At 46.9% G+C, this 21,935-nt stretch overlaps 9 protein-coding genes across 9 annotated transcripts; 1 reads left to right on the top strand and 8 right to left on the bottom strand.

Annotated features, from left to right (window-relative positions):
* Positions 1–446: 446 nt before the first annotated feature.
* Positions 447–2,353, bottom strand: LY89DRAFT_790047 (uncharacterized protein). Its single transcript, XM_018223327.1, has 6 exons — positions 1,879–2,353; positions 1,688–1,823; positions 1,388–1,587; positions 944–1,281; positions 830–876; positions 447–732 (listed from the first exon to the last, which is right to left on the bottom strand). The coding sequence occupies exons 1-6, from the start codon at positions 2,254–2,256 to the stop codon at positions 566–568; spliced, it is 1,266 nt and encodes a 421-aa protein (XP_018061303.1). The 5' UTR covers positions 2,257–2,353; the 3' UTR covers positions 447–565.
* Positions 2,354–2,899: 546 nt separating this feature from the next.
* LY89DRAFT_702610 (uncharacterized protein) lies at positions 2,900–4,292 on the bottom strand (the record flags this gene model as incomplete). Its single annotated transcript, XM_018217265.1, has 2 exons — positions 2,900–4,057; positions 4,239–4,292. 2 exons carry the CDS (start codon positions 4,290–4,292, stop codon positions 2,900–2,902), a joined length of 1,212 nt encoding a protein of 403 aa, XP_018061302.1.
* Positions 4,293–5,290: 998 nt separating this feature from the next.
* On the bottom strand, positions 5,291–6,395 carry LY89DRAFT_372847 (uncharacterized protein). Its single transcript, XM_018207068.1, has one exon. It carries the CDS (start codon positions 6,352–6,354, stop codon positions 5,416–5,418), a length of 939 nt encoding a protein of 312 aa, XP_018061301.1. The 5' UTR covers positions 6,355–6,395; the 3' UTR covers positions 5,291–5,415.
* Positions 6,396–6,863: 468 nt separating this feature from the next.
* Positions 6,864–8,756, bottom strand: LY89DRAFT_372825 (uncharacterized protein). Its single transcript, XM_018207067.1, has 5 exons — positions 8,700–8,756; positions 7,998–8,621; positions 7,839–7,940; positions 7,644–7,782; positions 6,864–7,584 (listed from the first exon to the last, which is right to left on the bottom strand). Exons 2-5 carry the CDS (start codon positions 8,550–8,552, stop codon positions 6,938–6,940), a joined length of 1,443 nt encoding a protein of 480 aa, XP_018061300.1. The 5' UTR covers positions 8,553–8,621; positions 8,700–8,756; the 3' UTR covers positions 6,864–6,937.
* Positions 8,757–9,407: 651 nt separating this feature from the next.
* Positions 9,408–11,066, bottom strand: LY89DRAFT_678235 (FAD-binding monooxygenase-like protein; the record flags this gene model as incomplete). The annotated part of the gene is made up of 1 exon (XM_018213732.1): positions 9,408–11,066. One exon carries the CDS (start codon positions 11,064–11,066, stop codon positions 9,408–9,410), a length of 1,659 nt encoding a protein of 552 aa, XP_018061299.1.
* Positions 11,067–11,638: 572 nt separating this feature from the next.
* Positions 11,639–13,622, bottom strand: LY89DRAFT_712272 (FAD/NAD(P)-binding domain-containing protein; the record flags this gene model as incomplete). Its single annotated transcript, XM_018217968.1, has 5 exons — positions 11,639–12,172; positions 12,241–12,652; positions 12,722–12,927; positions 12,989–13,146; positions 13,201–13,622. 5 exons carry the CDS (start codon positions 13,620–13,622, stop codon positions 11,724–11,726), a joined length of 1,647 nt encoding a protein of 548 aa, XP_018061298.1. The 3' UTR covers positions 11,639–11,723.
* Positions 13,623–14,197: 575 nt separating this feature from the next.
* On the top strand, positions 14,198–16,140 carry LY89DRAFT_767260 (uncharacterized protein; the record flags this gene model as incomplete). Its single annotated transcript, XM_018221752.1, has 2 exons — positions 14,198–14,340; positions 14,400–16,140. 2 exons carry the CDS (start codon positions 14,198–14,200, stop codon positions 16,138–16,140), a joined length of 1,884 nt encoding a protein of 627 aa, XP_018061297.1.
* A 765-nt stretch (positions 16,141–16,905) lies between these two features.
* On the bottom strand, positions 16,906–18,349 carry LY89DRAFT_692028 (uncharacterized protein). Its single transcript, XM_018216456.1, has 2 exons — positions 17,382–18,349; positions 16,906–17,329 (listed from the first exon to the last, which is right to left on the bottom strand). The coding sequence occupies exons 1-2, from the start codon at positions 17,967–17,969 to the stop codon at positions 17,276–17,278; spliced, it is 642 nt and encodes a 213-aa protein (XP_018061296.1). The 5' UTR covers positions 17,970–18,349; the 3' UTR covers positions 16,906–17,275.
* Positions 18,300–20,555, bottom strand: LY89DRAFT_712271 (uncharacterized protein; the record flags this gene model as incomplete). Its single annotated transcript, XM_018217967.1, has 3 exons — positions 19,922–20,555; positions 19,547–19,870; positions 18,300–18,347 (listed from the first exon to the last, which is right to left on the bottom strand). The coding sequence occupies exons 1-3, from the start codon at positions 20,420–20,422 to the stop codon at positions 18,300–18,302; spliced, it is 873 nt and encodes a 290-aa protein (XP_018061295.1). The 5' UTR covers positions 20,423–20,555.
* Between the last annotated feature and the right edge of the window lie 1,380 nt (positions 20,556–21,935).

Here is a 21,935-nt window from a genome sequence, read left to right as displayed (position 1 = left end):
CTGGCATCCGATTGGTCTGACCCCTTTTCTGACCACTTTCTGACCACGACCAAGGCGATCACGACGCAAGCCCAAAATTCCAAATTGAAATATGAACAAGCGAACGAACCGATCTGTGTCAAAGAATATTCTATGACCCGGAACGGAAACCAGTGTCGTTTCTTATTTCTCTTATTTAATTCTACCACTATCAAGAGCCTCAACTTGTTCCCGAGATCAAAAGCCACGTGAATCCAAGTCATCCACGACAACCTGGAAGCCACTATCCTCTGCTGATAACATAATTGTCGAGGTTAGCAGAGAGCTTCCTTATACAGTGTAGAAGATATACGGCCACGTATTGTTAAGTCTTTCGAATTAGTGAGATGTGCAAGATAGGATCAGGTATATAAGTCGAGTTCTTAGACATTGCAAGAGTCGGTCTATGTTCGGCTCCTATTTCGACCGTCTACACCTAGAAATGTCCGAACCTTACTTAGCTTTACATTACAATATTTCTACAAACCCTACGCCCAGACTATCTATTCTCCCAATATATAATCATATTCCAATCTCTTCGTCTAAACTAGGCCCAAGTGATCCTCGCCATGCTCACAAAATTAGCACAACTAGCGTAACTAATCAAAAGCGTCTTCCCTGTTGGATCCCATCCTGGATGCGCATGACCCTGATAGTTGAAATTGAGTTCGGGGAAGGAGGCACATTGCGGGGGTATTGGTGGTGTCCAGATCGCTATCAATATCTGAAGTTAGTGGAACGTGACTGGCATCGTTGATCCCTGAAAGGAATTGAAGGATGGAAGGGAGCAAGGCGTGAGATCTTGACATACCTACAGGTTCACTCCATAGCCCTTCCACCTTATCCGTCTTTGCATAGCTAAAAATGCCCCAATTAGTCTTTGAATGTTGACTTCCACGAAGCAAATTTCTGAAGAACCACACACCTAAACCAAAACGTCGCATCGATCCCCGCATCATTCCATAGCATCACCGTCGTCTTATGATAATTCGAATACCAAACATCTCCCACATTTGGTCCGACTCTTGTCCCATTTCCCTTCGGACCCTCTCTGCTCCACGTGATGATATTTCCCTCTTCTTCGTCCTTAGTCAATGGGTCTTTTTGCCAGGTTTTAGTAGCTGAGTTGTAGTAGGTGTACTGGTTGCGATCTGCGATACTTGATTGCGTGCTTGGGGTTCTTGCTACTTTGATTCCTGTTACGTCGGAGCCGTAAAGATAGAGGTAGCCGTCGGGTTTTGCTTCTAAAGCGAAGGTTCCGTACTATCAACGAGTTAGCGAGATATTGTAGGAGATGCATACCAGGATAGAATGAGTTGTCATGCAAATTGTATAGATTCATCTATCAAATTGACAATACAACACTTACATAAACTTCATTGGCATAGAATAGCCGTCCATTGCCTAGTCTTTTGAACGGAGGACTTTCTCCTGGGCTAACTGTACTGGGATCTGTTACGTTCATCTGCACCATCGTATTATAGAAGTCTGTGCTATTGCCTTCATTCAAACAGGGGAAGACGCCAAGAATGGTTTGTCCATCAGGCATTGGTGTCATCCCACTTAGCACTGTACACCAAATCAGTACTTTGATCTGCATCGTTTTCCAGAGTGCTTGTGATCCCAATCAAGGAGATCACGAACGATAACTGATTCCATGTTTACTTACTCCAAACAGCAAAAATTGGACCAACATCCGTTTCATTACCTTCAGGCCCAACAGGAACAATGCCACTAAACACCGCCTTGCCCTCCGGGCCCTTCAGCCCAAATTGATACAAATTCAACGGATTGTCAGGATCTCTCTGGTCACGTCGTTAGCCATTTTTTCTTCTTGATGAGGTCAGGGGTAATTCTTACATATCCAAAATAAGCAACAGAATTATGCACAAAATTAAACCCACTCGAATTCGTAGCCGAGTCCGCAAAAATCTGAACATGATACCCGTTCTGACTAGCGCCACCTCCTCCATCGTGATATATCCCGCCATCATGGAAGACGGGATCATTGACGAAGCCTAGATCTTCTACAGATGCGGCTGTGAAGGGCAGGTGGTGGTCGTAGTTTACGGAGAAGACGACGGGGAGAGTGAAGACTGATTTGTAGGTTGTGAAAATTAATGTTGTCATGCAGAGAGAGGCAAGAAAGGTTATTGTGATTGCAAGTAGGCTGCGGAAGGAGATGTTGTTAGGCCGTGAGTGTGTCAGAGAGGTCGGGAGATGATCTAGGCCTCTCATTTTCGGGAGCTCCAGTCATGTTTGGGAGATTGAGATTGATGGCCTCATAAGAATGATATTTGATGGGGGACCCTTCGAAGCTCAAAAGCCCCTTATCTATGATTGTGATGATTGGTGTGTTGCACTACGAAAGTTGGCAGTTGATACTTTACCGCATTCAAGCTAGATCTTCGTTCGTGTTGCCGAGGCTCAACGAAGAGATGGTTTTGCTGCTGAGGCTGCATCTCTCAAGTCCCTTTGCTCTGTGTCGTATGTATCGTCAGCTTCAAGTGTGACTGGTATAAGTTCAAGACCCGGGATTAAGTCACTCCGGTCTTCGACCTGGAGAAATCGATAGCAAGAAGATGGTACTGAATCACGTGAGATAGTCCACGTGAAGACACCCATTTTCTCTACGTGTGCTTGACATGGTTAAGTCCTTACCAGACACTACAACGAGAGCAGGATCTGGAATAAAGAGTCTAACAAGTTACCTACGGGCTTTTGGTGGAAATGCCTAAGTTGCGCAAAATGCGCAAATCGCGCGAACAGCGCATTGTCCGCTAAATGCGCATTGTGCGCGGAATGCGGAAATGGAAATGTAGACAAGAATATGTCAGTGTATATTTCAGGAAGACAGTGTCTTTAGAACTGTCTCGCTCCTCTAACAAAGACTCATACCAGTTAAGAGATCTCCAACCACCACATCAATTCCAGCGCTCTGAGAATCCTCTATACCAAACCCAAGAAATACCACATCATCAAGAAACCCATGATACTTCTGCTTACTCGACTTCCAGCTCATCGACGTGATGTACATCATCTCCGTCTGATTGTAATTCCGCACTTTCCCATCCTTAATCATCATCTCAGCAAGCCGATCCTGCTCGTTCAATGAACTCGGTTTCCAACGGCCGTGAATCCAAAATGGTTTCGAAGAGATGCCATGGATCTTGAACGGGGATTTTTGCTCAAAGAGCATTGCGTATGGCTCGTAAACGCTGTGGAAAAAACGATAGCGCTTATGCTGGAAGATGGTAAGGATGAAAGTGTTTTCCTCATTCATTTTACACGACGGATCTGATCGTTTGCAAAGTGTGACGGAGAGCGAGTTCGTTGCTTGATGAAGAGATTCATGATCAGGGCCAACTGTAGGCAGGTACTTTGCCATGCAACTATCATCTCCGGCACGGGCAGCTTGAGGTGCGAGGTCTTCTCCTACCGAACCGTCCAGTTCCAATTTTGCAAAAGCACGTTTGGGTGAGACATCGTAGTGAACATAGATCTCGCCCTTGTGGTCCCAGAACACGAACCAATTCTTTTCGACTTTTCCATAGGGAAGTGGCCGTTGAAGTTCTGTTGCATTCTTGAACCCGGTGTCAGAAGTTCCACCATTTCCCCAATCGAGCAATGACCTTAGATCATGGACAAACTGCCCGAAACAAGTGAACCTCGAATTCGAGCCGTAAATGGTGTACGGTGCATCTGGTCCATAGAAGACGCGCGCATCGTGTGGCCCAATGTTTAAGTTGAGGACTAAATAATCTCCGTCACACTTGTCTCCGGGTGTTGTTATGACAGGTAAGATGGAGGGGCTCTCCAGACATCGAAGGGTGCCGTTTTGGAAAGTCGCATTGCATGTTATTTCAGCAAAGGTCATTGGGAGACGACTATCCGGGTCATGTCGTTGGGCAACGATGACCCAAGTGTCCTCTAAGGATGGATGAGGTATGATATTAGGGTTGATGGACCTTCGGTCGATGAAGTCAACGAAGAAATACTTCCTGTCATTTGTTGAGACGGAGTAAATCTCGTGATGTGTCTGTGCGTTGGCTTCTCCCTCGGGGACGGTATTGGATGTGGGTATCGAGATGTAATCATTTTGAGGGAGAATATGGTAGTTTGGCTCCGAAATGAATACGTTCCATTCATACAGTATGACAGCTGTGAATGTACAAATGACGAGTAATGACCAGAAGCGCGATCGCGAATTAAATTCCGACCTGTCTAGCAACATCGCTGGAGGACGGAACCCTGGAGACGTTTCCTGTAAACATTGGAGCAAAAGTCTTATGTGTAGAAATGTAGACAAGAGGATTTTGATTGAGGTTGGGGAACTTGAAATCTGATACTTGGTGTGCCTCATATTTACCCTTGTGGCAAGTGAGGAAAACGGATTGACCCCTAGCACCGTTTCGAAACAGCGGAAAAGCTTTGCGCTTGACGATCAGGTCTGTGAGAGGACAACATGCGAAAACCTGAAACAAAAGCTGGGGTGCGACTTGCTGCCATTAGACTCATGCCTAGGTATTACCTTGATTCGACTCGGACATTCATGTGCGATGCCTTCAAAGTGATGCGAGTCGCTTCGCAATGCAGCCAACGAGCCACGAGAGAAGCTTCCTCAGAGAATGAAAATATGACAGTGTCCATTGGGAAGCATTTTCTCTCAACCTCTGAGATTATCAATTGACTCACTGATTTGATGAACCCTAGAAGAAATGTACGTTTTGACAGGTGACTCTTTATCCTGGCTGCCACCGTGGATATTGATCAGTCGCATGAGAACATGCTATGATACCAGCTAAAAATGCTATAGCTCTCCCAGAGACCGAAGATACTGTTTCGCAGACATCAAATCTTCCATAAAGCTTTTTGGTTTTTATATAAGTACCTGAGTTGGGCTTCAACAAGATGACCGCAGCTCGAAAGTATAATAGATTCTTGAGCGACGCACACTTAGATGATATTTCAAGTTGTGTAAAGAGCGGACTTCATCGCAATCATAATGGGCTATACCTGAAGAACAAGAAACTCAAAATCGCGTGCTATTTGAGAGCTGTCAATGAGCAAGATGACCCTTGGCTATCTACTTGATTCTCCTAGAGTGACGCGATGCGTTGGCTTGAGGGCGCGGTGGAGGGGTTTCATCGCGTGGTACGTAGAGCTTCTGCAATGCTTCGGGTATGTACTATGACAAGTTATCAGCGGTTGTGCTAGAACATACTAATAACTCACGTATGGGTCTTCTCTCCCCCAATCGTCATCAGGGATATTGGTCACTCGTTGTTGACGAACAATGCGAACCTCAGGAACATGGTCTGGTTCATTCTTGGGTACGAAATCCTTTCGCAAAGTGTTGTTGAGGAAATGGTCTCGAGCATATTCTGCATCTGGACATCATTTGAGAAAGCCTTCCCGAGCGAGCTCTGCGTCTTCGCACGGATGTGTGGAGTCTTCAAAGATTGTATGGCCCGGCGTAAGTGAAAATAACATATCCACGTCCTTCTTGTCATCTTCAACGAGGATCAACTGCTTAAGGCTAACCCATAATATCAGCTTGCGTCGTAGCTCAATACCAGCAGATACGCGATCTCCTGTTCCCAGGTGTGTTATCATGTCCCACATGCGACGTGGTAGAGCGAGATTCTTAACTTGTTGCAAGTCTGATATCAAGACATTCGGCATCTCCTGACCTCTAGCCCTCATTGCAGTTTTGATCCACGAAGCCCAGGCAACAACACCATTGCGAAACACGTTAACACAATCCCAATTCGATCCAAAATAGAGAATATCCGATGTGAGGTCTGCATATATGTTTGGTGTTCCAAAGCAGAGACGGTATCTCCGGAGCGCGATTTCTCTGGATTCTCGACACACAGTAAGTGCCGCTGGGTTTGGCTTGTTGTCGTGCTCGCGGAAATGAAGCATTGCAGCAGAGCCTTTGCGAAAATCGCTGACCGACAGCACTCGCGGACCAGGTAGTGAGAGCTTCCAAATTTTGAATCGCAGCTCGGTTGGCAGATCTGAGAACCGCTGGAAAGGGACAAGATTTGCAGCCGCTTCTTGGTCTTTAATGACGGCCAACTTGCGTTCGTAGATATCATGTCTTCCCTCCGAGCTTAAGACGAACTCGTTGTCTCCCCGCAGTCTGTCGCATAGCTCTTCTCTGCAGCCATACTGGCTTAGGCCCCGTCGCATCAATTCAGCACGTATATCTGCTGTTTCTGCATCGGGCCATTTGAATCCATAGTTTCTGGGGTGGAACTGGTTTTCGTGCATAGAAAGGTTTTCTTCATCAGAGGAGGCCTGTGCCTCAAGCTCCGTAAATTCGTCCATGGGTGGAATGATATATTTGAGATGATGAAGAGTGCATTGGGCTCTGCTCTGGTGCTTAAAGATAGGCTAGCTACTTTGGTTCTAGTTTTGTTTCAGCATGTCTCACACGACCGACATCGACTACCTAGATATTGATAGCACTGGCTTCACAGCGATAATTGATCGATATTATATAGCCCAATTGCAAAATCCGATGCGGGTAAGTCATTCTTTTCAGGAGAAATCATTTAGAACCTGTGAAGATGAAATGTGTCTCGAGTGAAGCATGGCAGAAAAGTTGAACAGGCCCCCTTTTCACCTCGGCTATAGAGATTCTCGAGCGAGATCTTGAAGACATCTCTTCTCGAGACGTAATGGGATCAAGACATAGAGCAATCATTCCCATTCTACGATACCCTCCTGAAGAATACTTTAATCTCATGGCATTCGAGCCATGATGCTCTGTACATATTCAAGGACTAAATGTTTTGGGCACATGACGACTGCTCAATACGCGCTAATAAGATCGAATCGTATGCTACATGAAGAAAGAGCTTCTCGCACTCCACTTTCCTCCTTCCACTGCACCTCGCTCCGAAATGTTCTACTTCTTCAACATCTTCTCCGGCTTCTTCTCAAACTTCTCACACCACTTACTCCAACTCCCAGCTCCCCTCTCCATCGTCGCCTTAAAATCATCCTCAAACACCACACTCTGCCACTCCTCATCCGCCCACCCCGTCTCGCCCTCCTGCCTCTCACCCCCCGTCCTCCCCCTAACCACCGGCGTCCACCCAATAGCCCTCATAACCTCTATCTCCGTGGGTGGCACCCCCGCACTATCAAACATCCGCGGATTCTTCTTATGACAACACTCCGCCAGATACTTACTCAAAACCTCCATCTTCTCATCCTGCTGAAACCTCAAATACAAATCCCTCTCCTTCCCGCCATACTTCCCAAATGCTGAATCGCGAGCCCCAAGACGTTTGGTGATTATCCGAGAAGTGTTCCAGCCTTTGATGCTGGCGTAGGCCCAGACGACGTCGATTTCGAAGAGACCGCCAAAGGGCCAAACGATCGCTGCGAGTGTGTCGATTGTGAGTGTTACTGGCAGCAGGAATGTGGATATAGCGGCTTCTTTTGTGGCTTTCTTTTTCGTGCGGGTGATTTGCGCGACGAATTCATCGCGGATTTCGGGGATGGTGTGTGTTACGCTGGTGGGGGAGATGAGGACGATTTCATCGACTTCTGTTTTTTGGTTGTTAGTTGAATGATCTTCATTAGTTGGACAGGAGTGTTTGACATGCCTTCGCTCTGGATGCGACCTAGGAAGACGATGTCGGTGGATTTGATGCGGTGGATTGCCCATACTACTCCTTTGGTGGTTTTGCTGTGTAGACCTCGCAATGAGAGAGTCTTTCCGTCAAATTTCTTTGCTTTTTGAACCTGTGCTTGCTTTCAGCTTATCATTGACGCATAATTCATATGAAATTGTTAGTCACCTCTTCTTGAAGCTTCCTCTTACACCAATGCTTCTTCGGCTCCTTTATCCCCTTTGCTGGTTTCAAAAAGTGTGGCTGTGGAGGTGTGTAAATCAAGAATCGCTGAAGAAGGAAGTCAATACCAGTTGAATCATTGACATTGGAACTACTTGCACATACTTCTGGTAACGAGTCTTCATTCTCGGTGTTTTTGGTCAACTTCGGTTTTGGCAATGGGATCAAGTACGCAATGAGCTTGTGTAGCTCTCTCGTGTACCTCGGTGGACCATTCTTACCATCTTCAGATGCTGAATCATCTTCATCGATGGTTGGAGGAGGAATGGTAGCACGCTGTCTGAAAGGTGCGGGTCCTGCTCTCGTTGGTGGTGTTGGCGTAGGCTTGAGAGAACGAGCAGGTTCATTTGGTGATCTCAAGGGAAGTTGCGGAGGCTCTTTCTTAAGGTCAAAGTAACCAGAATGCCCTTGTCCAGGTGGCCTTGGAGGAGCTTCTGGTAGCCCTGGCTTTTCTGTAGGAGCATTCGTGCCATTTTGGCCAGGTTGGTGTGCCCCTTTTAAGAGCGAATCTTCGCTTTTGTCTGTTTTCTCGTCTTCTAAATCATCCAGCCCTTCGGGATTTGCGAAAGGATCGTATATGTGGAGGGCTGTTGGGCTCTGTTCAGGAGTTAAGTAGACAGATTTGCCTGTGTGGTTCGGCACCAGTGCTCCGACAGACATTTCAGACAAAGTAAACTTAACGCTGTACGCCCGAATTCAGACTGAAGTAGGTGTCCTGATTATATAAAGCTGCTCAGTATGAGGAAATGTCCAAATTTCAGCATTCGAGCTGAAGCTTCGGATATAGTTCGCTTAGCTGGGTTTCACCTCAAATCCGATAGTAGTGCATTATGGCATTGTATAAGTCGCACTAGAACAAGCTAGTCCCTTGTCAAAGAAAGTGTATCATGACTTGGGATCGTTGTCACGACTCATGACAGGAGCGGAATTTGAACTTTTGGATGGAGGAATTCGGGCCTGAAGCTCAGATATGACGAAAAATCTTGAAACAAGACATGCCGCCACTGAACGTGACATCATCGCGATCTAGATCCAATCTTATTATATCAGATAAGAAGATTCGAGAAACGGGATACTGTCAAAAAGCAAGGACGACCATGGTACGTTCAGACAAAATTGGAAAGTGACCCGAAGAACTTAGCTGAATCACATGACCAGCTCTCATCCCCAAGGAGTAGCAGATGAAAGTCAGAAAGGAAAATGGCTTTAACCATATACCTGAAATGAGACCTTCTATCTACAAGCGATATATACGACGCAACTAAGATTTATTTAGATAACTTCGAAGTGTTCATCAGACCAGACAATCAGGGAATGTTCAAGTCTCGGCATTGGTACGGACAATCTGGACTCCAAAAGCAAACATCTTCAAGTGGAACTTCTCATGAGTGTATTTAAACATTAAACAACAACGACATGTTCTAAGTAAAAGCCAATAGAAAAACTCAAAATTCCTCACCAGAGCCACTTGCACTCCGTCTGCATTCGCACCCTTCCTTCATACAATATACAGTATCAAAGCCCAAGAATATGCTTCAACGCTCCTCCCAATCGTTCTCTCAGATCTCCATCCTGATCTTTAACTCGCCAAGCAACAAATCCATCAGGTCGCACAAGCAAAGCTCCTTGAGAAGAGATCCCAGCAGCAGTTTCCCACTGCCGCTTTGGATCCGATAGATCTCCAGTTGGGCCGACACGATAAGCATCCAACTCCAGACCCAAATTTTCGGCGACTTCAGAGGCAGCATGGCACCACGATTTCCCTTCCGATCCAGTGAGCAAGACAAAATTCTTGCCAAAGAGGTCAAGAGTAGAGATTTGTTGCCCTTCGTGTTGGACCCATGTATGAGGAGCTCTGGTCCCAGGTTTGCCATTGAATCCAAGTACTAGCGAAGGGATTGTCCAAGGGACAAACCACCACGACGTCCATGCAGAAGGCGTTGGCTCTTCGGGTATGGTTGCCTGAGAGGTATACTGATAACCAAAACCCGTATACATTGGTATCCTCCACAAGGCTCTCAGCATAAAAACGAAAAGACTGTGCGTCGTATCAAGCAAGCCGTACTGATCTGCCATCTTACCAGATTCTGCAGCCACAAAACGTGCAACTGGGACGCGCTCGCTCTCATACGTCTCAAGCAATCGTTGGTTCGCTGTACCTTTCAAGACCATGGCAATCTTCCAGGTAAGATCGAAAACATCTGCGATTCCAGTTGTTGCTCCTTGTCCAGCATAAGGTGTCGTTTGATGGGCTGCGTCTCCTGCAAGGAAGATTCGACCCTGCTTCATTCTTTCGGCGGCAATGTCCGATGGGTGCCAGGGAAGTGCGCTCTTGATGTCGATCTTGATATCTGGAACCCCAATCGCAATGCGAAGCAATTGTTCACAACGCTCCATTGTGTAGTCTGACGCCTTCTCTCCTTTGCTGGGATCATAGGAGAGATGGAAAACCCAACGATCACTGTTGTTGATTGCTGTGAAGATGCCCCGCACTTCGGGTCGTTCGATGGTACATAGACTAATCTCGCGTCCTTTGACCAGCTCTCTCAGATCGGCGTGGAAAAGAATGTTGATCAAATTCCCCAATGATCCTTTGCCTGTTGTCCCAATACCGAGTTGCTTCCGAATTGGACTTCCTGCACCATCAGCGGCAATGAGGTACTCTGCACGAACGGTCGAAGTTGTGTCACTTTCTTGGCCCCGGAGAGTCACAGTGACACCATTCTCATCCTGTTCAATCCTTTCACATAGCGTATTGAACCGCAGATTCCCACCCCGTTCACGTGCCGTCTTGACAAGGACCGGCTCCAGCATATCTTGCGTACATCTAGCCCCCTTCACAGGACTCACGCCATCAGCGAATGCAAAAGGCATTTCGCCTTTCTTGCCTTCCTTTCGTTTCCTAGGTTCCATCACTTCAGCAAGTGAGTTTCCTCGACAGATTCCCATGCTAGGTTGCAATTCAGCGCCCGCGTCTCGCACCAAATCGTCGAAATGAACTGATCTGAAGATCTCCATGGCGCGGGTATTGAACCCACGGGCTCGGGGATGGATTGAGGTGCCTGAGTGGCGCTCAATAAGGAGGTGAGAGATTTTGTGAGAGGAGAGGAAGAGTGAGGCGCTCAGGCCGACGATGCCTCCGCCGATAATCACGACTGGAAAATGTTCGGCCATTTTGTGTGCTAGGTGGTGGCTTCTCGATGTAGAGAAAGTAAATTGAAGCATTTACATGGTGATAGCAATGGGCGGAGGCTGTTATATAGATGGAAGGTTGCTGAAGGATTGTACATTTCGTAAATCATGACGACAACATGAGAAGTTCCGACTCCGTATCCGAGTCCGATCCGAATCCGGCTCTGAAGTCGATCATGAGGCAAAAGACTGATTGATGACGATCGCGAGGGATTTAAGAAGTTTCGGACCTTGTCTGAAATTGTCTTCCAGAGAATTTTAGATACTGAAATATTCCCTTTAATTGAGGTTGCTTATGGAGTCAAGTACAAATTCATCGGCTGTCAGAAGTTGAGGTTTGGTGAGGCTCGCTAAGCTTCAGGGGCATGCCCCGCCTTTCGTTGTTGTTTTTCCTGAAGCAGGACTTTAGCAGTAGTGGTATTCATCATAATGTCTCAAAGCCTCTCGTTTGACCTTTGTGAGAGCGACCGTATGAGAAAGCAAATGTTTCTTATCAAGTCTATGCTATGTACTGATCCATCTCTGCAAAATTTACCTTAAAGCAAAGCCTAACCCGGTTACCCAGCCACGATATGTGTGCAAATCAAATGCCCAACTTGAAAAAAAGAAAGCCTAACCCGACCGCAATATGTGTGCAAATCAAATGCAAAACCTGACCTTATCCAGCTCCGAATCACTCTGTTGTCCGTTATCGACCTCCGATACAGCAAATCCATTGCCCAAGTATCCAAATCTGTTGGTTTGTCTTCCGCTCTTTGCCCTGAACTCGAAATCTTCCCATCTGACATTCGCTAACATCTTCTCCCAATGAGTCTGGCTGCCAGGATGGAGTGCAATCACCTTCTGCTCGCTTCCGTTAACGTTCTTGCTCTTGTACCAGCCTCCACATCCCTTTCCATCCCACGCAGTTCGTGGCATGAATGTTTGCACATGCTCATTAAAGTCTTCGACAGCGGAAGGTAGGGGTCGAACAGAAGCAAGATGTTCGAATTGCATCTTACGGATATGAGCAAGAACGTAGTCGCAAATATGAGTGCTGATTCGTGGGATAGCTCCGTGCGCAAGTGGACCATTGGGGCCTAACAATCCTGTTACGATTAGCATTAAGTCCTGGAATGGAACATTGCGAAGTAAAAGTATTATAGTATAGACTTACTGAAGTAATTCGGCATTCCCTCAGCCATGACGCTCATGTAAGCAATTGGGCCTCCATTCTCCTCGCGCCACTCGTCCTGCAAATTCCGTCCATTATCTCCTAGGACTGGATAGCGGGGCACGAAAGATGTATTGAAGCCAGTGGCGCAGATAATGGCATCCACTTCAATATGCTCTCCTGATTCTAAAAGAATACCTGTCGTAGAGACTGCTTGGATCTGGGTCTTGGCAACTTCGACATTAAGTGCACAAAGTGATTTGAGGTATCCGACTGAACTTGTGATACGACGACATCCAACTGGCCCGGTTGGAATAAGAATGTCAATCAGTTCTGGCTTTTCCTCCAACTCTTGCTTCATGTATTCGGTGATTGTCACGAGGGAGTGCAATGCTTCGTTGGAGCCGTTCAAGATCTAATATGGAGCTTGGTCAGTCAAATGAGCCCCAAAAACAGTAACAGGGAGACAAGGCCTTATACTTACCGTCTTGAACCTCTCTTTCTTACACAAGTGGTCAATGTCTGACAGAAGCTTGGCATACTCTTCAGGATTATCAAGAAGATTCTGCTTCCACTCTTCAGGAAAGCGATCCGAGGAGTCAGTGGTGAACTGTTGGCAAAATTGAACAGGTTCGCTAGGGCCTGCAATCCAGGTTCTGGAGCGTATGCAATGGATCAACTTCTTGACGTCTTCATTCAAATTAGCAAAAAATCAAGTCTACGTACTCATTTACCCAGCTGGGAAACTTACCTGGCTGCATAGCTGGTACAAGTTGAACACCAGTCGCACCGTTTCCAAGCACCGCTACTGTCTTACCGTGATGGTCAAAATCCTTCGGCCAGTTTGCAGTGTGGATCAAAGGGCCTTTGAAGGCATGTAGTCCTTTGATAGTCGGCCATACCCAGTTACTGTTGTTGGTATCAGCTTCCTATTTATTGCTTGAAGTAGTGCGGGAAACAAACTTGAAGATTCCTGTGGCATCCACAAGAACTTGACCACGGTCCTCCAAATCGCTGCCGGTCCGCTCATCCCTGACTTTGACCACCCATTCGCCACAGCCTTCATGCCATTCGGCGGAGGAGACGCTATATCCCGTCTTGATGTTATTCCGTAAGTCATTCTTATCGATGAAGCGATTCAAGTATTCCTTGATTTCTCCTGCCGGTGCAAAGACCGAGCTCCAACTTGGGTTTGGTGTGTGCGAATATTGATAATGGTGGGATGGGTCGTCAGAAGCACATCCAGGGTATCGATTTTCGTACCAGGTACCTCCACACTCAGGATTCTTGTCATAGATGACATAGGAGACTTGAGAAGCATATTTCTGGAGAGTATAGAGCATGTTGAGCCCACTAACGCCAGCTCCGACGATAATTACACGCATGGGATACAGCTTTCCAAGGGGTTCCTCTGGGATCTTGTACTTCAATTCGATAGGATCAGCGGCGCATTGAACCAATGGAGATTGCGATGGTGCAAGGACTGGGTAAGGCCGGGCTGCAGTTGCAGAGGCTATGCCAGCTCTTAAGACTGCCCTTGCATGGCCTCGGGGAGTCTTGCCTCGGGGCAAGGAGAGAATAGCACCTGAATAGAACCTTGTAGTTCTGGGCATATTCAAAATTAAGGAGTCAATGCTGTAGGGTAGAGGAAGGCAGAAGGTTCTTTGAGATGGTGTGGGTGGCTATTCGAAAATGGAAGGTCGTTGAATCTAGATCGATCCCAGTCGGATTCAGATGTACTTTTGAAGCTCCATAAACGGAGCGGGACATTCTCGTTTAAACTACGTCGGTAGAGAGTAATTCGGCCGCATTCACGCCTAGTGTCCCGAGGAAGCAGGACCGACGTCAGTTCGTCAGTTCCGAAGTAGGAAGAAGCACAACTACAACTCCGGTTCCGCTTTGCCGCCACAGGAAAGTAATTCATCAACAACACTGGACTGTAAGATAAGGACAGGAAACCATGGCGGCACATTTGAACTCTTTCAATGCCATCGAGGGATTGCCAAAGCAATCCGACGTTGTCGTGGTCGGTGGCGGCATTCACGCATTAATATACGCCATCCACGCCCGTACAATCGAAATGAAGGAAGGAAACACAGGCATGTAGCATGCTCTTCAAGCACACCTTTGTCTATAGTCCAGCTCTATTGTTGTACAATAAGGCTGATAGTTATACACCCATTAGAGCCTGCGACCAACTTTACCGTTCTCGAGAAGTCAGACACTCCAGGCTACAAGATTGGGGAGTCCACTTTGACCGTCTTTGGCCTCTGGTCGAAGCTTATTGGTATTGACTCCCCAATGCTCTGGCGTCTTTTTGGACCCAAGGATGGCCTTGCCTTCTATTACTTCGGTCACACTGATGATCCCGAAAAATATACCAACTTCGTTGCCAACGGTCCTCCTGGAGACTTCGTGCCAACATTACAAATTGAGAGAAAGGTCAGTGAGCTTATGCTCACTCTCTTTGCCCAACGACTAGGAATCACTGTCCTACATGGCATGGTAGCCATCATTGACAATGAGACGGTACACCAAGAAGGTGGAGACAAAGACACATCATTGAAGGTGTTGGATAAGGAGAGCATGGTGCAAGAAATCATCGACACTCGTCTGTTGATTGATGCCACTGGTCGCTTCCACCGCTTCATCTCTAAAGGCAAACAACGTGTCCAACGACCTGAAGGTGCTGAAGGATTCAACACGTCCGCATTTTGGGCGTATTTTGACTGTCCTGTCGACGAAAAGGAGATTCCACTCAGAGAATACGAAAGCGTCAACACAAATCATATTTGTGTTCCCGAGGGATGGGCTTGGGTCATTCGACTCCCGACTTGGGAGGGAACACCGCTTCCAAACCTCACCAAGATGATCAACTACCTGCTTGATCTTAATGCTGCGAAGACACCTCCAGATGCATATCCATCGACGGCCGAACTTGTTTCGATGTTCGACTTGAAGTTCCGTTGGGTTGTCAGCATCGGCTTCGCTCTTCGATCAGATGTCGTTTATCCTTCCAATATCTCCGAATACGGAAGCTGCGAGGCTGCCCAAAAGTTCAGCTGGGTAGTCTCCCGTTATCCAAAGGTTTGTGATTTCATGAAGAAGTTCACATTGATCAAGGATTTGTACGGTCCCGGCACCACATGGTACACTCGGAAGAACCTTGCTTTCCGGTCTCCTCAAGTAAGCGGTCCTAATTGGATGGCGATTGGCGACGCTGTTGGCTTCACAAATCCATTGTATTCCCCAGGTATCAATGCAAACATGGCAACCAGTATCTTTGTTGCTGAACAGACCAAGGAATACCTCAAAGCCGGCGATACCAGAAAGGATGAATTGCTTGCAAAGTACGAGAACTTTTGCAAGGATCGTGTTCCGAATCTTCAGCGAATGAATGTCTTCAACTATAAGTTGATGCGTTCTCCTCTGCTTGGTCCCATTGGCCCTCTTTTCCAATACTTGATCGGTACAGGCAATGCGCGATTTCAAGGAGCCTCGAAGTACACACTAGACAACTGTGCTGAGCTCCTGACAACTTGGGACTGGGGTGCGAACGAACCTGAATACATCCACATAGCCGACATCATCTGCGAGATCCTCGAAGGTGCTGCTGATACTCCATTATCTCCAGCACAACTGTTCTTGGTTGAGATTGTTTCTCAATGGGGTATCAAGAACACCATGGCGACTGGCAAGTATAAGGGTCGGTGGAGCGGTCTTTTCCGTTATTATAATGACGATCTGGTTTTCTGTAAGCATAAGATTGACCGGGATGTCTTGGCTCGTCGTTGTGATAGCTGTGGGGAGTGGCGTATGTTGAGACCAGACGCTCTGAAGTGTCCGTTTTGTGGCACTGAGCATAACATCAAGAAGTGTACAAAGGTCCTGTATAGCTCTTGATTATACTGAAGGGAGTGTGTTGGGGACTGATTGCTCGTATTCGAGATTTGTGGGGCGGTGCTAGGGTTCTGGGACTACATTGAATTTTTCGGCGTCGAACTTTTTGCTCAGACTTGAACTGGCTGCAGCATAATAATTTTGCTTTTTGGTAGTAGAAATAGAATATCTACTCATGAGATATTCGCACTGAGTGAGAAGGCTTGAATTAGATGTGAGAGATGAATGAGGTTGCGCGGCTTTCCACCTCACATGCCGTACGATCTCTTAGCGCCACTAACAAATCTCAGCGATTTTCGGGGCCGAAAACCTAACCGTTCCACATGTATGATTTGGTGAATGACGAAAGCCAGGACTTCTACTCTCAAAGACGTCGACGAGCCCAGAATGGAAACAGTACAACGACAAATCAGAATAAACAAGGCAAGGAACCTTATCGTTCTCAGTCACACACTCAAATAGAAAGGCAAGCCAGTGCCAATATTGTCGACACTGCAAAAACGAATACATCGAAGGCAATATAATAGACTCTGGTCAAGTTCCATTGTTCCGACGTCATGAACGGCGTGGTTCTTGCGAGGTCTGCTACAAGAGTAGCAAGTTTAGCTTGCGTTTCGGGCATATTCACTATTGTTTGTTCTCACATAGTCTCAGTATTGGATGAAAACTTTTCATTTCTACCATTGGGGTTTCTTTTCAAATTATCTCTCCTCCCAAGCAAACACTTCGTTCTCCAATATGAGGTTATCCAAACCTTGAGTGTCTCGACATCATGAGATGAGAAACTGAAAGTTTGTTTCTGTTCCTCAGCAGGGTGTTCCGCTTTCCCGAGGACTGCGGCGAATGGACCGCAGAGAAACTTCGAACTTTCCAGGCTGCAGCAAGTCTTTGACAACTTTGTGTCTGGCGTCATGAAAGTACGGATCTTGATGCTCAGCAGGGTGTGCACAATGACGTAAATCGGAGTAGGATGCAGTAGCGTCATGCTTCATCTCCAAGATTGCTTGCGTACTTTCCCATATTGATCTTCTGTCAACGCCCAGGGTGTCGTGTAGACCACATATGAATTTCAAAGCTTGCATCTTAAGCCATCCACATCCGTTATGCGGGTCATAGAGCGTGGACGGTACCAGTGCCGTCAGCTCGGTAACCAGAGATAGGCAGATGCGAGTCCTTTCAAGACTGAGTGACTCTTATAACATGTCAGCAGTCGCTCTCATAGGCATTGAGAGTGTTAGACATACTTCGAATAAGTGCCATCTTATCATCATCAACACCAGGAGCTTCATCAAGATCGTCATACGATTCCTGCCCCTTATGGTGCAAAACCAAGGCTGCAGTTGTATTGCACAGCTTTTCTCCTCGTCGAGCAAGTATGCAGTCAACGTCAAAGCCCACAGCACTTTGCTATCTGTGATACCATCACACTTCAACCAGTCTTTGGCGGCCCACCAAAGCGGGACAACACAGCACCACTTATCTGCGGTAATAGCCACATTCAGCACCTCTTTCGAAGACAATTCCTTGTTGAAATTCCGATTGCGTCCATGGAGGATGCTGAAAATTGTGACTATGGCGTCAAAGTCGTCTTCCGGTAATGACAGATGTACGGGCTCGGAAGGGTTGTGTTCAAGCAGTGCTTGGCCTTCGCTGAACTGGGGACCGAGGAGAGTAGCGAAAGGTTTCGAAGCGTTCTTCAAGATCAACGAGTAAACACGGACTCTTCGCTTCAAAGGACCAACGATGAATAGAACGTCTCCATTGGGGGCGATGTCAACGGGGGTGTGGTCGTCCTTGTAGAGGGGTTTATTTCTTGATTTGTCGATGTCCATGATCGAGGTTGCAGAATTAAATCGACTGGAGAAATGCTAGAAGAGCAAGCATGAGATAGAAAAGATTGTAAAGAGAGGAAGGGATGAAAGGAAGGTTGGAGTCTTGCGTTTGCAAGTGAATAACGGTGTGTTCCGGGCCGAGAATATTCCCGTGCGGAAGAGTGCAGGTTCTCAAACAGTCGCAACGTCCAACAAAATACGACTAGTCATAAAGAAAATTTCAAATTCTCTGATTAGAGAATTCTATTTTGATAATGTTGCGAGTATGAAGATATTGCTGCTTTGGTTTCAGGGTCGCGTTCAGTGATACGGTATGGCCTGACCCCGTATTTAGCGAGAATATGTATTCACTATACTTTGGCCAGGCCAGCCATGCATCTTCGTCGCGGGGATTACTTCTATGATATATATCGTCTTCCTTGTGCATTTGAAATCAATAATGGACTTTTAATAAAAGTTGAATCGGAATAGAGGATCTGAAGCTATTTTCATGTCTCGCTAAATTTTGCGGAGACACAGTGCCGGCTTCGGCGCAGCCAGCCCAGCTGTTTGCAAGTCGTTGTGGTCACCCATCACCCAACTTCTGGAAGAATTTATTGTGATTCTTGGCTAGTGCAAAGTGAATTATCATCACTGATTTGTAAATTAAATCAAAGCACAAAAATGTTCAATTAATCAACTTATGTTCTGAATCATGAAAATCTTCTGATTTTTCATGATTGTATAGATAATTGATCTAGGATGTCCTCAAAAGTCATACACTAGACACACGACCTCGTACCACATTGCTACTATCCGTGTCCCTCCATCCTCTGTCTTTTTCCTCTATACTCGCCACGTTACAGACTTTCACAAACTGTAATCTCTATCGTCATCCTCGTAATAGTCAAACCGATCGTCATCAACTACCACATCTTCACAGGGGCTTGGAGATCGGCCATCACCCAGGCCCTTTTCTGGAGAAGGTGCCAATGTCAAGTCTGAGCTATCCAGGACCATGTTTGTTTCGTGTTGGGTTTCCGACATCTTTGTCTGTTGTTGCTGGTCTGGAATTCCATGAGGGAAGAGGAGAACAGGAGCGTTCTATAAATGCTCGAACCGCGATGGAAAACTCCTGAATACCCTGGAAGGAACATTCAGGTCTATGCATGGGGATCATAGCGCAATGAACATGATTGTCATTGAGATCGCGACAACGCTCATCACTGAAAGCGTCAGTCGAATGTTTCTTTGGAAAATCGCACGAATCATTCGCTAACCAAACTCCACCAGATGCAAGACTATATACAATAGACAGGCAAAGAGAAAAATCTTTCAAAGACAAGCAAGGTGAAGACAGCACAGCTGGGCATCACACTTTACATACCACCAGAAGTAGAAGGCCTCCCCCAAAGAAATCTCTTCAACATCGGGAATCCCTTCCCACTCGCACCGGCCCCAGACGTGGTAACAGTCGCCTCCCCAAAGCCATTTCCACCCTTGCCTCCATTTCCGTTTCCAAACCCACTCGTTCCACTGCTGGAGCTGCCGCTTCCCGACGAGGTCGTGGATCCAGACGAGCTCGATGTATAGGTAACCTCGAAGCTAGAATCCGAGATCAAGGTAACGGAAGTCAAGACCTCATCATCGGAGTTCTCGATATCCATAACCTGGGCATCGGTAACGCCTTCGGAACTCGAGCTTGTGCTTGCGACACACTCGGTGAAGGTCACGTTTCCGAAATCGGCGAAGGCGATGAGGGAGTCGCCCTCTTCGAAGTCTTCGACGATCCATTCTGCGTTCTCGCCGCCGAGGGCGGACGTCGAGGTTAGGGATTTGGTGACGGTTTTGCCCGTGGTGAGGTTTTCGATTGTAGCGGAGCCCGAAGTGGTTGTTGTGGCGTTGACGTACATAGCGATGACCTTGATGTTGTGTTAGTTAAGTGTTGTGATGAGGAAGAAGGGACGACTTACATCGCCAGCTGATATGGTGAGGTCAAAGTCATAGGCGTAGTCTGGGTACCATTCATACCAAGCGTCGTAGCTTACTTCTCCGCTTGTTGAGACGGTAAAGTCGACACCAGTTTGTAGGATAGCAGTGCTGTATGTGTTTCCATCGATACCAACCCAAGCCGAGGCAGAGTATTCTCCGTCTGTGGAGTCAACACCAGATGGTATTGAAGGAGTTGGGACTGTAAACTTTCCCGATACGGCGTTGAATGTTTCGCCGCTGGGTGGAGAGGTGTAAGCTAAACCACTCCAGTTTTCGCTATATTCGATTGAGGACGAGGAGGAGCTGGCAGCTTGTGAGGCTTCTGTCTTAGTGCTAGAGTCCTTGGCTCTGTTTCCTGAGTCTCGGATGGTGCGTGCACGTCTTTGAAGGCGGCGAGAGAGTCCTGCATTCTTGGTGTGGGGTGCAGAGAGGGCAGTGGTGGCTAATAGCACACTGCTGAGGAGAGATACCGAGAACTTCATGGTGATAATGAATGCAGTCGATGCAGTGTAGAATGAAATTGACTTGAGAAGAAAACAAGTGGATCAAAAGACAATGGTTTATTGGCTGAATGGAAAAGGAGGAAAGGAAGATGAGAGGATGGGATGATGGGATGAGGGGAAACAACTGGAGAGGCAAAACACAACATTATATCTTCTCCATCTTGGAGCTACTCAGGCCATGTAATGGGGCTTCGCAAGCATGGAGACGTCCCAGTGTGTAAAATTCATTATCCCCTTGGGACGAACCGTAATCTATTCGTGGCCAGATTGCGCCCTGCGGCCCCGCACCTGAAGACGTCGGCACTCACGGGGACAGGAGAAACGTTTCTACCATGAGCGCTGCGGTCCTGTCGAGGCTCATGTTCCGTCATCTCTGCCCAATTCTGCTTGCGCAGTCGAGTGGCTTTGTGGCTGGTTTATGGGGTTGTTGAAAAGGCTTGAAACAAGTGCACAGCAAAATTGCGACTTTTTATGCCCCCGCTTCGCTGCCGATTGGTTGGAAGTGGACGGAGTGCCCCTTAAAGTCCACTCATTAAGCGAGCGTACGTACGCAGGGTGACGATGCTGGACCCCTAGGGACTAACCGAACTATCTGCATTTAGACCATCTGCGAATCAATTTCGCAAACTTTGTGAAAGGTGCCAAGCTTTCGAACGGACAGGGAATTGGTGGCGATATACAGGTGATCTTCTTGTTTCACGATGTTCGTCCGATCAATAGGACATGTTTCGAGATCGACTGTTCCATTTTTGGTGGTAGATTGTTTGTGAATTTGATGAAGGATCATGAGGGGTTGGTGGGGTCATCTGATGATAAGCAATTGCAAATAACATCCAAGGTCCAGGTGCGATGGCATGAGGGATTTCCAAAAAGGGTGAAACTATCATAAGCCTACCGAGGAGGTGAGGTGTTCTGTCTACTAGCGAGGATCTTAGGGCCCGAGAAACAATCACATCCGATGTTGACGAGGCGATATCCGACACCGAGGTGCACATGCTGGCGAAGCAATTTATGCTACTAAGAGTCCAGCTCTCGAAGCTGAAAGGTATATATGGATCTAACAAGTCATCTAGATTTTCTTGGGAGAAAACCCACCAGGCAGTCCAGTTCACTTATACAAGTAAGATTGAGTGACATTCAATAGTTCGACCAAATTGGAAAGTTTAACTGGTGCTGGAAATCCAGCCTTTTGGCTAAATTGATACTTACAACAGTGTCCTAGTTGGCGCGTTGTTTGTGCAGGTTGCACTGCTCAGGCGCCACGAACCCTCAGCTGACAACTGCTCGTTCATCTGTGAAGTCCTTACTCCTTTTCTACTAGAAACTAACTGTGATTTACTTACTATTTGAGTTTGATCTGCGGAAGTGGCCAAGCCTTATTGACAACAGTTAAGGGGATGCATTCGGCTGCAGAGGAACAGAGTACCTCCTTACCTTTTATCCGCAGGCGTGGAAGCCTTTTCGACCTCTTATTTAAAAGGACGAATGACTC

This window comes from Mollisia scopiformis, assembly GCF_001500285.1.
Source record: "Mollisia scopiformis unplaced genomic scaffold LY89scaffold_39, whole genome shotgun sequence".
NCBI classification, from domain to species: Eukaryota; Fungi; Ascomycota; class Leotiomycetes; order Helotiales; family Mollisiaceae; genus Mollisia; species Mollisia scopiformis.
This window is presented reverse-complemented; position numbering and strand designations above follow the sequence as displayed.